This window comes from Taurulus bubalis, assembly GCF_910589615.1.
Source record: "Taurulus bubalis genome assembly, chromosome: 1".
NCBI classification, from domain to species: domain Eukaryota; kingdom Metazoa; phylum Chordata; class Actinopteri; order Perciformes; family Cottidae; genus Taurulus; species Taurulus bubalis.
The window spans coordinates 11843416-11858302 of record NC_136589.1 but is presented as its reverse complement, the minus strand read 5'-3'; the positions used below and the strand labels follow the sequence as shown (position 1 = coordinate 11858302).

The window sequence follows — 14887 nt, the reverse complement described above, 5'->3', positions numbered from 1 at the left end:
GATTTAATAAAAAAATAAATAATAGTGTTTGACAAAAGCTTGAATTGTAAAATAGTTTTTGGGAATATTTTGGGAAATACGCTTATTCTCATTCTTGCAGAAAGTTAGATGAGCGGATTGGACTTGAATATAACTAACACTGCAGCTCGTAGCCGGTTCGCTTCACTTTACCGGTTAACTAACGTTGTAAAAAGACGGAGAACAGGGGAAACGCCGAAGATAGAATCCGCCTGCCAACACCTCTTACGCTCACTATGTAACATATTGTATACATTGTTAGTTTTATCCGTAATAAAAGAAGTGTTAAACCAAAAATGTGCCATTTTATGGGGGACTATGGACCAGACTCAACTGGTTGCCTGTCAACCAAACGGGAAAAAAAGAAATAGCCCGGAATATAACCCTATAAACGTCGATTTGTCATTTTTATATTTTAGTTTTTTGTCGGGATTAAACAAATGTGTTAATTGGCGAGCTGAACATGTGTTGAGGGGGTTTTGTTGCTGTTTAACAGAGCTAAGGTAAGCTAACCGGCTACTAGCTTTACACAGCTAACGTTATATTAACTGTTGGCGTCAATCTTCTCATCTGCCAGAATGGGTAAGATGTTAAAAATACATAATTCATTTAGAAATTAATCAATCTAAAAAAATCAATCTGAATACAGATGAAGCTAATATTCATAATTCTCAGCTCACAACACGTCCTATTCGTGATGAGAAGGGATGCTTTTAACACTTTGTACCTCAGTTTAACTGCTGTTAAAATGTGTGTATTTCAGTAAAGAATGGAGGAGTTCATTTCACTTTCAGTTCAGTCAATTAAAGGACATTTATAGCATTTACATATTAAATTGGCTGAGCTGAAGGTTAAAGGGCCGTCCGTGCTGTTTCAATGCTGCTTTTATTTCACTAAAATCACAAGCTCTTTGGAGAGAAGTGTCTTATCTGCCATTTTCACTTCAGGTATAGCGACTAAAAACCGGGTTAATTTTCATGAATTTCTTTTTCTTTTCTTTTTTTCAGTCTTGTTCTAGGTTTTAATCTGTATTCTGTTGTGTGGATTAACTGAATGTTGTCAGTATTTCTGTTACCTGTCCACTAAACTGAACACAGCTGGAGGAGGGGTGGAGTTCGTACCGTTGTTCCCCTAAAATGGCTAAACACAGTAAGTAATCCCAACAATGATACTAAAATGGTACTTATTATCACTGAAATAAAAAGGTTAGCTTATTTTGCACTGCTGACTGTTTGGTGTTTGAGTCCAGTATTTCTGTTCTCCCGTCTTAAAACTCTACGCATGAAGAGCTGAGAATCGACCACCAGGTGGCAGTTTGGGAACCATTGGTCGAGTTTGAGTAGGGGTCCTGGCCCCTCACGGGGTCATAAGATAATTTACAAATTCAGAAGGAAAGGAAAATAAATATGTTTTCTCATTATTGCTTTTGTCTTTTGATTTAATTACCTTTTTCAGATAAGAACCATACCGGTTGAGCTGGTAAAAATCAGATCAAATAAAAACTACATTTTGGTTACCAATAATGTCTTTAGCTCTGCTAGCGGCGAGGCTCTACGGGGGGCAACGTTTGAATGGATCGGCATGACATTTGGTCCAGATATTCATGGTCCACGGAGGGAAAGTACTACTGTCTTTGGTGATTTCCTGACCTTGCATCTATCAAGTTTGTCATGGCATTTGGTTCATTCATGAACTTCTTACTACCAGGACGAACTGTATCAACTTCGGGTTCCACTGACTTTATTATATAATTCTTATCATTTGATTTCGGATGAAAGACCTGTAAAATGCGTAACATTCCCATCAGCCTCAGCTGTGGTTTTGCTGTTTATTGCTAATAAGCAAATTGGTTTGCATGCCGACATACTGGATTAAGATAGGTAATGTGGTAAACATTATATCTGCATTCGCACTTTGTCTTGTTTCCTCCTTTTCCTGTCAATCGTGTTGTGACCCCTCATTTTTATTTAATGACCACTTGAGGGCTCCGAACCCCCAGGTTGGGAACCTCTGTTCTTGCTGCTTCTTCTACTATTCTTCACCCTTGGTTCCGATTTAGACACTAGAATATAGATTAAGACAAATAAGTGATATTTATTTGAGGTTTTATGGTCCTGTTGGACTTAAATCGAACAAACAAAAACAGACACACAAAAAAGATGTCACACATCAGACCAGCTGACACTAACTCAGTCGTCAACACTGTCACAGCATCATCAGCTATGATGTCGATTTAAACACTTCATGAACAAAAAAAGAACAGAAGGGAATTTTAACATTCAATGATGCCTGTCTATACATGTGAAGATGTCTATAATCCTTCAAAACGTTTCTGTACATTTTTTTTAAAAGTTATTTAGTTTGTGTCTTTTGTTGTTGTATAAAACCTGCTTTTTAAATATGCTGTCAATGTCTTTAAGAGTTTGTGTGGCTGTTGTGGTTTAATCTGCCTTAAAGGGCCAGTACATCCAAATACGTTGCTGTGTTTTTCTTTAATATTTAAAGTTGTGATGAGCAAATAAAAATCTCAGGGGCAGATATTTATATATCTGGGGCTATGCAGAATTGTGAATTGGGTGAACTGACCCTTTAATGGCATCCTCTCTAGTAGGAACATGTCACTATTCCCAGAGACTATTCTCTGTTTAAGATGAACTTTCTGAACCTATAATCCAGCTCATCTGCAAGGGCTTCTTCAGCGCCTCGCCCCGCCTCTCCCTCGGGCTCTCTGGGCCCCGGAGGACCGGGCTTTCCTCGCCCGCTGACTCTCCCTGCGCTGGTTGAGGACCTTGGTGGTGGCGCGAAGCTTGCGGAGCCTCAGAGCGCGAAGACGCAGCTGCAGGTCCTGGGGGATCTTCCCTCCTTTGGCCCGGATCTCAAGCAGCTTCTGAATTGGCGTTTTGGTCAGGGCGAAGTCACAGATGGTGGCATGTGGCTCCATTCCAACGTGGCATCGTCGCATGGACGGGTAGTAGCCCTGGGCCCAAACCATCACTTTGTAGTCGCCCGGGTTCAGTAGACGCCAGTAGTCCCCATCAGTAGCTGAGGAAGTTAAAATTAGACAAAAATATAGATTTATTTTACCTTCTCCACAGCCAAAATGTAAATTTCCCAGAATTCCTTTCTGGAAGCCCCAAGAGAATAATGGGGAGCTTGTCGGAATGATAGCCTAGAGCAGTGGTTCCCAATCTTTTTGTTGCCGAAATTTGGCCAATTATTCACAAGAATAAGAGGAGTAACCTGGCACATGACGAAATAAACAATAAACAAAACTGTTTTTACTTTGTTAATAGTTCTAATCTAAGTGTTCTAATTGCCCAGAGATTGCCTTGCAGTTGAGCTTTCCACCTCGAAACACAGTTACAGTTAGTTAAACACACTTTTTTGCATTAATATTCAATTTAAAATATGAAATTCAGTGTCTTACCTGATCGGATGTCGTGCTCGTGGTCTTCCACCCTGACAACAGCATCTGCTATTCCCTGTTTGGTCAGCTTGTCCTTGACCACACCCTTGATGCCTCTGTGAACCTGGGGGAAGAGGAAACGCTGCACTTGTGAGGCTCCAAAGTGAAGATTAAGGCAGAAATAACTGCTGGATTTTAAAGCTGCTGCAGCTGATGTCATTCTTTGTGCAGACTGACTGACCTGCTCCATGTAAACCAGCAGAGACTCCTTGTTGTTGTCCCACTCGATGGGAAGCTCACTGACATGAGGGAACTTATCACAGGACAACTCCACTGTCACCTCAAAGCAGTTGGTGTGCAGGTAACTGAAGTCATTCATACCTGCAGAAAAGATAAGCACGCATATAAACAATAGAAGAAAACCAAGAAATGTTTGAAAAATAGCTATTTGGGAAGATGAACAATTTAGTCTATCATTTTTATTAATGCAAAAAAAGCTGACTTGTTTTTTTCAGCTGAGTTCAGTGCACGAGAGAAAAATAAAATATTAATATTATAATATATGTTTCAGTAAATGTAACATTCACAGACAAACAAGTCAAAATACAACTCTGTTGTAACTCTGTAGTTACTCCTGAACTTTTTTTCCGACAAAATAATACTCTCTGTCCAACTATTCCCACTTCACCAGATACCCTCAGACGTTTCCTCCTGTCCCAGTCAACCTGACTCCCACATCCGCCTGCTCACCTGCCTCTCATTCCGCTCAGCATCCCGTCAGTGCCAGATTATCAGTGTTGCTTTGTGCTCTTCTGTTGCAGCCACCTGAACCCTGGAACCTGTACCTGTCCATCTGTGGACTCCTATTAGGACTACCGGCCCATGCCAGTATAAGCTTTTGTATCTGTACTTTTTCAATAATTACTTAACTGTCCTTGTAAGAATAGATTGTCTGCATTTGGTTCCTGTCCCTCGTTGCCTTGTACCACCTGCCTGATGGTGATTTAAGGGTTTAACCACTTTAAATTTAAGAGTTATATGTTCTGTAAAGGATAGTGTGCACATAGTTAAATCCCTTCATTCAAAGAGGGGACTCACTGCCGGGGACGGTGTGCCAGGCTCCGCCGTTGATGATGTTGTTGTGTGCCTGGAAGTCCTCGTAGTGGCAGATGCGGCGGTTTGGGTTGGACATCACCAGGTTAGTCGAGGCGTAGACGGTGGACAGCCAGCGGAAGAAAGCGTTGTCCGCCGTCGGAGTGTCCTCCTGAGGGCTCCAGTCCCGGGTGCAGTCGTAGGGGTACGTGACCACCAGTTCTCCCCCGTGGAGATTCGCACTGAGCACGAAGGGGATGTCCTGCATCCAGTTGATGACGGCTCGCGTCACTGGTGCAACCTGGGAGGGATGGACAATCTCGATGAGATTTGTGATGTCACTTTTTAGACACTGATGTGTGGGGAAGATGTATGGGGAAGATGTGTGGGAAAGATAAATGCAGACGGTCGGTAAATATATAAAAAATGTTTGATCTTTTTACTGTCCATGTGGAGGCAGAGTTTCAACATGTGTTCTGTTTGAGGTCTCCAGGAAAAACCTATTTTTTTCTTTTCTCTCAAAAAACTGTCACCACCCTCAAAAACACAAAACCAATACACGTCTCACTTTTTAAGTACTAGTATTTGGTCCTTTCGTGCTGTAATCTGCATTTCATTTACACCTCTTCTCAAGTTTAATTTATGTTAGCAATTAAATTCATAGTTCTCAGGCTCCCTCCAACAATGCTCATACACAAATGTAGAAAATGACTCATGTTTTCGAAGTCCTCTTCCTTGATTTATACCGAAAAGTTACATTTTGGTGATTCTAGTCTCTTTACATGTTGCTGTCTGCCACTCTGTTGTTGTTCTTAATAATACCACCAGATGGCACCACAGTGATGGATTTTTCACATCCTTCACTGCCTCATTGATTGTTACATTGCCTTTCATTGAAGGGGTAACTGATCAAATGTGTTGCTCCTCAGGCTCTAGTTCCTCCTCCTCTCGTGTGATTGGCTGGTGACCGGCAGCCAATCACAGTCCATGTGTGGGTATACCGTGATTAGTGAGTTATGTATTTTGTATGTTTTGGTCAGGTTATGGTCAGTTGATGTAGTTTATTTAGTATTTAGTGTGTTTTTATTTCTAAGCTTTTATATCTGGCCATAAACAATTAAAATACTCCATATTTATCAAGTTGTATATTCCTCGCCTCTCCCCTACACCACATGTCCTTACCATGGCGTCTTCTTGAGTGTAGTACTCTGGCATGGGGATGTAGTGGTTGGGGACTTTAGATTTATCTGTTGCCATCTCTTGGGTGTCCCACATGATGTTGTTCAGGTCTGGGAAGTTGTGATTCAGGTCGATTCCTTCAAAGTTGTATCGTCCTTCGGCCCAGCCGGCCAGTTCAGAGCCCTGCAGCGGATCAGTCAGAAACGGGGACATTTATACTAATATCCCATCACTAGTTTTGTTAAAGACACTATGAAATTTGGGACTTCAACTTCCTGGTAAACAGGAAATCTATCTTCTGTACAATTCGTAGCCGCCCTTCCCTCTTCTCCTTAACTAGTATTCCATTGATTTCCAGGATTGTGACGATCTTACCACGTACCTAAATGAAAGATGTAAAGAGTTGCTTACAACAGTGTGCACAAATTGGCAACACTACCATTTGTTTTTTAATTTTAGACCAGCATGCATGACATGTTGCATGTGAGTTTAAATGAGTTCTAGGAATTAGGGCCGTCCGAAGTCTGTGCCTCCATCCGGCTAATCTGTGAATTTGAAAATGATACCAATCTTATCTCTCACCTTCCCTGAATGACCAAACCCAACCTGCAGTCAGGACAGGGAATACAAAAGAAGCAGATCTGCCCTCTCTCCTTTTTAAAACATCTTGGGCAAACTAAAACATGTCTGTTGATCCTGCACAAAATCCCTTTGACTTCACCCACCTTATCATAAGCCGTCTCGTATCCATCAGGGTTCATGGAGGGCAAGAGGTGGATTCGAGTCTCGGTCACTAGCCGAACGATGCGCTGGTTGCCCCTCTTGTATTCTCTGCACAAGTACTGCATGAGGTTTAAGACGAGCTCTCGGCCCAGAGCCTCGTTCCCGTGCATCCCGGCCACGTAGCGAAACTCAGGCTCCCCTGCCAAGAGGGAAAGAAAGGGAGTCGTTTCACTTGCCAAGCAAGGAAATGTGGAGGGATTTATCTCGGCCCAACATCAACTTGAGTCACACTAAACATTTTGATTTTATTCAGTAGGTCAAAGTTAAAGCCCATGAGCCACATCAGGAACACATCTTGTTTGTATTAGGCAACACTTTGCCCAACACTTTGCCAACAATCATACATGGATTGGCCAGACTTGATGGCAGACATTCTTAACGCTCAGACCCAAAATCTGAACTTGATACAGCTCCACAAAAATACAAATAAAAAGCTAATATTCCTCTTGGATTTGGCACCAGAGTTCAAAACCACTGAATCGACTGTTGTCCATAATATAACCCAAATTTCCATTATTTCCTCTGCTTCCTGGATGTGAAGCAGTTTTGAAATATGTTCCCTGATAAGAAAAAAAGAAAAGCTGCCCTCCGCTGAACTCATTTAAGCTTTTTGGCAGATGTAGAGTGGCTGCAAAAACCCTGCATCTGAAAACAACTCCACAAAGAAAATCTTTCTTGTTTGGTGGAGAGAGCTCCGTCTCCGATTTCAAACGGCTATCAGTTTGTTTATATGAGAGAGGCCTTCTCTATAAGACACCCAGGCCTTTCTGTGCTGCTGCTGCAGAAAGAAGTCTGTATAAACACCGGAGGATCTTGAACTGCATGGGCCCCTGAGTAGCTGAACTCAGGGTAACCAGAAAAACACAATGAACTCTGGTCCAGAAACGGAAGACTTTTAAGGTTTCAACTCGGAGAAGAAGAGTCAAAGCACTCTTACCTAGTTCATGTTTGCCGGGGTTATCAGAGATCTCCATGACGTACAGTTTGAGGCCCATGTAGCTCTTCCCGATGGTGTAGATGCGGGTGATGTCCGGACACTTTTCCGTCACAGACTTCATGAGCTTCGGGGTTAAGAACAGTGGTGAAGGAAAGATTCAGACCCTTTACTGAAGTCAACGTACTCACATGCACTGAAGATGTTACTTAAAGGTGCAGAGTGCGGGATTTTGCAGCATCTTGTGGTGAAGATGTGCGTACGCGTGTCAAACGTGCAGGAGAACTATGTATGTAGATTCATGTAGAAGGCACGATTCTTCATGTGATTATAAACTAAAGAAAACATACTTTTAATAGTATGTTCAATACTGAAAATATGTCCCTTTTAAATGCTAGGGACATAAATGCTACACAGCATAATGTATGTAGATGTGTGCAAGTATAATCAGGAAAATGTACTTAAAGTATCAAAAGTACTCAATGCAGAAAGATGTGTGACTTATTATTGCATTAATGTAAAAGCAGGATCTTACAGTTGGCTGAGGTGGAGCTAATTTTGAACTATAAACTTTTCATTTTATCTTATTTATTTTTAAGGATTAATCTGTTGAAAAATCAATTAAAATGTTTTTTTTATTTATATGTATTTTCTGAATTTTTCATAAATCGAACAAATAAATCACCCTCAAAGTCATACAGTAAAACATTTGTTTTGTCCAACGAACAAAGTTGTTTTGTTTGCAAAAGAAAAAAAATCTCAATTTGTAAAGTAATTAAAGCTGATTAAAAAGTACAATATTTCACTCTGAAATGTGGTGAAGTAGAAGTTTAAGAGTCGTGAAATAGAAAAGACTCAAAGTAGAAGTACGTCTAATCAGTAAAAGTACTAAGTATGACTAAAAGTCAGCAAACGGTTAAATCTGAACAGGGAGGAAAGCTGCAAACTGTTAAGAGTCGGAGTAAAAACTTTGGCATTAGCTTGGGGGGAAACCAAAGTTACTCATCATGCTTGTGTGGCCCGTTCGTCACACTCTAACCTTTCTCATCTCCATGTAGTTGTGCTGTCTGAAGTCCAGAGCGTCTTCTGGTTTTTCTTCTTTCTCTGAATAGTAGACCTCTGAATCTACAAGGAAAGAGCACGTTTACTTCCTGAAAGACAACCTTCTGAAGATAAAACGTACTCTGTAGCGTTGTCCTGCAGCCTACCGTCGACTCGACAGCCGAGTATCTCAGCCCTGAGGCACACGGTGCCGTTGACGTACCAGGTCTGAGGGTTGATGCGGAGGAATCGGGCAACGGTGGGAACAGGAAGGAGGCCGAGCACCGGGATCTCTGGATTCTGGTTTCCTTCAAATATCTGTACAATTCAAAATGTCGCACACATCATCACACAGCTTTGAACATTTTATTGTGGTAATTTTAATATAGAATACTATAAAATATCTCAACAGCTACTGGATGGATTGCAGTGTGCATTGGTGCCGATACTCGTGGTCCCCAGAGGATAAATCCTAATGACGTTGGTCACCCTCCATCACCAGGTCAAAAGTTTAAGTTGTCCAATACTTTAGTAGCTCATAAAAGATAGAAAATGTTCATAACTGTGCTGTTTGTTGACTCTTGAACTAACTTTCACTCACGTCTGACTGGAATCTGTTCAAAGAAACAGGAATGAGAACCTCATGCCAGAAGAAATAACCTTGCATCATTTTTGTATTAATCTCCAGCTCCTTGGTAAGAAATCCGATGTTTAAAAAAAACTGAAAAAAGTTGTGTTTCCATCTACATGTTGCAGCTTTCGTCAATGTTTTAGTTTGAATACACATTTGGATTTTTGTTGTGGAGGCTCCATTTGGCTACTGATATACGAGAAAAAAGTATTTCTAATTTATATACTCTTACACTGTTATAATGCCAACTACTAGTTTCAGTTTCTTGCTCTACTCTGTTTGTTTTCTCTCTGTCAGCACAGTTACTTTGGCACAAACTCTTGGAAATCTGTTTTCCATCAGTGGGAGGTCCTCTGGTCACGGTCGATACATTCCCATATGTCAAAGAACACAAAAGAATATGCTCATACCGCTTCTTCTGTCCCATTCATGCTGGCTTTCCAGCTCACAGAGTCGTTGCTCAGCAGGACTTTGTAGGTGTGGACCCAGTCCCAACTGTAACCAAGACCAAGAGATGCATTTTAATATGCAAACTTTAATGCAGAGACAGAACCTTATACTTTAGCGTGTGTCTTTTTAGCAGCAGTTTTAAATAACAAAACCTGTTCAACCCTGATATCTGACCTCCAGATGGAGTTTCGGCCCTGCAGGATGACTCCCGTAAACAGCGTGAGGTGGATGGCGTCCACCTCCAGCCACTGGTGCCGGTCCTTATACATTGCACACCAGGCTCCGTCGTACTGGTCGCCGTCCGTGATGCCAGACTGAAAACACACATGTTACACTGAGGTTCTGTAAAAACATTTTTGGCAACTGTAGAATCCATTAAACGCTCGGCTTTGCCTCGATGTGTGACATTGCATTACATTTCGGTGTTGGCCCCGATGGTAAAATAATTGCTTTCAGTCTGCAGAATATGATGAGGGAGGATTATCTGAGGGAAAAATGCAGCTGAATAATAGTGACTGCGTAGGAACATCATATTTTGTGTTTTTTTATTTGTACATCTTTATAATTCAAAAGATTGACAACGAACCACTCTTACTTACTTTAGTTGATGACTTAAAAATGTGTAACTTCACCTCTTTGGTCCGAACTGAAATATCTTTATTGAAAGGATTGTTATGACATCTTGTACAGATATTCACGGCCCCCAGAGGATGAATTGCAATACTTTTGGTGATCTTCAAACAGCCTCTGCTGCACTTTGTGTTCAGTGGAAATTACCAAATGTTATCCTGCAGCTCATAGCACCTCTGTGTCTAAGTTCAGCCTCACAGAGCTTCGATGTGGCTCCAGACTCTTCGTCTTGTTCAAGCAAAAATGCAAGATTTGTTACTTTTCTTTTGTCTTACATGATGGTAAATTGACTATATGGGGTTATTGAAATGGTCTTTTGCCAAAACAAATAATTTGAAGATATCATTTTGGGCTTCGGGAATTTTAAACAATTTTTTGCTAATCTATTAGACCTCAATAGTATATATTGTGTAGTCAGTTGATGGAAATAATCCTTAGTTGCAGGCCTATAATCATGGTATTCATAGGTAAATATGTATTTCTGATCATCTTATAAACCTCAGGAGGATCTTTCTAAAAGACAAAAAGTCCCCCCAAAGCTTCAGTATAATCAAGTGAAGTGATACTTTTCCTTCTGGAAACACATTCCAAACCCATTGAGTTCCTGTTTCCCATTATGTCTTTAAACTTCCATAAGAAGCAGCTCACTGTACTTTGTGTTTGATCCAGATCTAGACCCACCTGGATATTTAGCCTCCCCCTGTGAGGACCCAGACCCATCCGCTGGTAGGAAGAAGCCCGGATCTGGCTGTCGTCGACCCGCAGGGACTCCAGGCCGAGAGGGGGGCAGTCTGAAAGAAGAGGGATGATCAAGTCCTCTGTGGGTTTGTGTCTGTGCTTTAAAGAAACTTGACTGCTGACGGGTTAAAAAAAACTCTCCCTCTGGTTACTCTGAGTAAGCAAACACACATCTGATGTAATTAGAGGTTGTTATGTGGAATATCTCTAATCATCCCGGGTCAGTTCAGTGGAAGCCTGGAGGCCCTCTCCAGAGGAAACTGCAGATAAGCGAATCCGTGGAGGGTTTGAATGTAATTTGAGACAAAGCTGAGGCTTGAAAGGGAGTGAAGTCAAATGTCCAGTGAAACTACATCTGCAGAGCATTTCATGGCTTTATGAAGAAACAATAACAGCCCCATTAATCACAACACTAAGAGTACTAGCAGGATCACAGCCACATCTTTAAAATCAAATGAGGAGGAGCAGAATAAAGATGTCTGGTTTCATTAGCACTGGATGAATCACTTTAATGTGGAGAGCTGTTCGTTGATATGCACTCACAGAGAAAAAAATATTTCTCAAATGTGAATATTTAATGTACTTTTGTAAACCAAATAATAAATGTTATCTACATTAAGCCAGGGTTGGTAATTATGCAGCCTTTTCCATTTTAAATCAAAAGTAAACCATCTATTTTTGGGAATTCAGTCAATATGGCAACAGTAACAAAGTTAAGGTATTTGGGTTCACTCATTTAAAGACATTTGTATTAATTAATACAGCTAATTAATTAATTAATTACAGCTGAAATAAGTAATCAATATAGGTGATCAACCCATTTCTTTCTGGTATTTTATAGACCAAAGACCCAATCGATTGAATAAGAAAATAATTCATCATTATTATTAGTTCTCAATGAACCCTCCACATTTACAAAATGTTTTTACTTGATTTATCGTTTCACAGGTTAAGAAAAGCTAGTCAGGAGCTCCGTGAGTCCCTGAAGGCATCATTCATCAAGTACACTTAACATTACTAATTGGTTTTAATCAGCTTGAAGTGCCTCAAGCTTCTTAAAGCTTCATGCCAAAAGTCAAACCAAGTAAATGCGTTGTCCTACCCAGCTGTGTTCTCTTATTTTCTGTCTTGCTGTCATCTTCTCCTTCTTCACTGTCTCGGCTGATATTTTTGGTGTCCAGCTGTTTGTCTCTGGACAACTTTGTCCTAGCGGCTGTTGGAGCCGGTCGGTCTGTGCCGCGATCCTGCGGCTGCACAGTGACAGACTCCGCTGTGCTTGTGTTGTTAAATAATGAACTATTCTCGGTTGTTGAATCGCTTCTCAGTGCTGCGTCTGAAAATCCACCAAGAAAAATCACTGCAGCCAGCGTGCACAATGACTTTTCCATCTCCCTCTTTGTTTGCTGCTGCAGAGTGAGCGAGGGAAGGAGTGGAGATGACAAGGAGCCAGACCTCCATCCACTTCCCTCCTCCTCAGTCCCCTCCCCCACAAAATTCCAACTTGAGTCCCGGGGGCCAAAATGGGATTTAAAAAACACTTTATTTTGATTGCAGTTTACATAATGTGAGTTTAAACCACATTTGTTTCATCTTCTCCTCTTTTTCTGTCATGGCAGAATGGTGGAATGTATATTTACTGAAGTACTGTACCAAAGTACAAGTTTACTTTGTACTTTACTTGAGTATTTTCATTTACTGCCGTTTTACACCCTGATTCTTTTTGTACTTTTTATTATTCAACTGCATTTATTTGATAACTTATTTTGTACATTCAGATAAATAGGACAGACAACCAGCTCCACTTTAACCAGCATCTCTCACTTCACTTCAGAGACATTTGCATAATAAGGGACATCCGCTGCACTATTCAATTTAATTTGACTATAATTCGACTAGATTTGACCTAATGCCATCCCAAACATCCTCAAAATGTGATATACTTGATTGAAAAAGAGACCAAACTAATCTTGCCCCCAGTACAACTTAACCCTTCTTAAAACATTTTAAACTGACAGTGGAAGTCTTTCCTAAGTGCTGCCAGATGTTTGTGGGACACCAAAGCTAACATTTTTGCATGAAAGCAAAGACTCTGACATCTGGAAGGTGCAAACCTTTTCTGTCACGCCCCACTTTGGAGGAAGAAAAATGTGCGGGCCCCATCGCCCCAACAAAATTGTAGCAAAATGGTCCAACTTATGTGACTCCTCCATCCGTGCTTTTTCAAATAATACAATGAAGAAAATTGAAATCACTTTGTTAGAACAATGCAAATAAAGTTCTATCTGTGCAAAAACTAAAAAATATTTGGCAAAAAAAATCTTATTGTGGCTCCGAATAACCTGTTTTGCACTGAATATATTTTCAAGATAACAACAATAACGTTCAACCTGTGCAAAACAAAATGAGTGAGATGTGTGAGCATCACATTGTATCAGTATTAGTGGCTGCAGTGAGCTGCTTTCCGCTACACATATTTTTAATAAAAGATTATTTAAAAAAAAAAAAAACTGGATCTCCCCCCTGCACCCCACCTGTAATACCTCCGCGCCCCACTAGAGGGTCGCGCCCCACAGTTTGAGAACCACTGCTTTAGTGTATTGTGTCAAGTTCCCTATACTAATTATGTTCTGAGTTTTAGTTTGTCTTCTACCATGGTTCACTTTCTTCTCTATTTTACTGTTGACCTCAGGGTCATGTGGCACCATATTTGCCGATATCCCTCACCTTAATTTTGAAGGAACAGGACCCTCCTTACTTTTCCAGTTTACTCCCAAGCTGCTTACCCAGCACTCTGTGTCCGGACATGATCTTTTATCTGATTCACGTCGTCCTCCACCTCCCTCTGCTTTCCGTAACTCAACTCCAGCTGGTTGTTTCCCCAAATCTCCTGCTGGAGACTCGTCAAATTCTTCAGAAGAACTCTTGCTGTACTTGCTGAAGAACATCTAATACAAAACAGCTGAAGCTTTGTCAACCACCCGAATAACAACATAAAAACCAAACCGTCAATAAATCCTCAGTGATTGTTGATGCATCTGGACTGATCTGTGGTTTATCTGTTGGTCTGGAGAGACAAACTGAGATTTATTACAACAACTGAAGAAGATCATTTTAAATTTAAAAAACATCACACCCCTGTTTGCCTACTTCCATCCAAACAACATCTTTTTAGATCGTCAGCAAACCATCACATCTGTGTTGTATTTAATTCGAAATATCATGACCTTAAATCAAACTTTTTTTTCACTTGGCTGTCAACATTGGGTAAAATTAATAATGTTGCAATACAAAACGGCATTAGAGAAACAAGGAGTTTACTCTCTGAGGTGCATGTGACATGTGTTCTGTAAGCATGTGAACACAAACAGTCTAAACAGTGAGGCTTTGTCTTGTTTGTGTTTCCAGGTTTGACCCAGCTGTCCGTCTCTCTGAGAGTGTGGTCATGATCTTCTCTTCAGCCACAAAGTTCAGTGAAAATATTCCAAACTGCCGCTCCAAACCAGCTTAATGCCAGAAGAAAATATATATAAAAAATAAAAGAGGCAGAGAAAGCATTTTTTTAAATCTTAATTCAGGTTAGGTCAAGTGTGACAGGATGAGGCAATGGAATATGAAACACGTGGCCACATTAAAGAGTGTTAACACATCATAATGTTGCACACTTATGCTCTTATTTAGTTTGTTAATGTATGATTTTATAACATTTGCTCAAGTATTATAAATGGCCTGCAAATATTGTACATGGCAGGGTCTTTTGGGAGGAAATTACAGTATTTTGTTCTGGAGTTTTATTTTTTAAGAACGTCAATCATTTTCAAAGATCATAAATTCATCAACTGAAGGACGTATGGGAAAGATTGTTGCTCTACATTTGAAGTCTAATAGTTTTTATTTAGAAGAAGGTGCCTTTGCAACATGAGTAACCGCTTCCTTTCGATGTGCAGATAACAAGCACAGGCAGGAAATTATCTTTTTTGTATATTAG

General features: G+C 40.5%; 1 protein-coding gene across 1 annotated transcript; it reads right to left on the bottom strand.

The window, feature by feature from the left end:
• Window positions 1–2092: 2092 nt before the first annotated feature.
• cpxm1a (carboxypeptidase X (M14 family), member 1a) lies at window positions 2093–10942 on the bottom strand. The gene is made up of 12 exons (XM_079216429.1): window positions 10846–10942; window positions 9709–9848; window positions 9495–9579; window positions 8621–8771; window positions 8452–8537; window positions 7416–7539; window positions 6421–6617; window positions 5699–5878; window positions 4523–4817; window positions 3666–3805; window positions 3446–3548; window positions 2093–3060 (listed from the first exon to the last, which is right to left on the bottom strand). Exons 1-12 carry the CDS (start codon window positions 10882–10884, stop codon window positions 2714–2716), a joined length of 1887 nt encoding a protein of 628 aa, XP_079072555.1. The 5' UTR covers window positions 10885–10942; the 3' UTR covers window positions 2093–2713.
• Window positions 10943–14887: the final 3945 nt, after the last annotated feature.

Excerpts from the sequence above, each read along its gene's own strand:
- cpxm1a (XM_079216429.1), bottom strand. The coding sequence starts at position 10,884 with ATGGGTCTGGGTCCTCACAGGGGGAGGCTAAATATCCAG. Across the intron at positions 9,849-10,845 it reads GGGGGAGGCTAAATATCCAG|TCTGGCATCACGGACGGCGA; the intron begins GTGGGTCTAGAT and ends GTGTGTTTTCAG. Across the intron at positions 3,806-4,522 it reads CTGGCACACCGTCCCCGGCA|GTATGAATGACTTCAGTTAC; the intron begins GTGAGTCCCCTC and ends TCTTTTCTGCAG.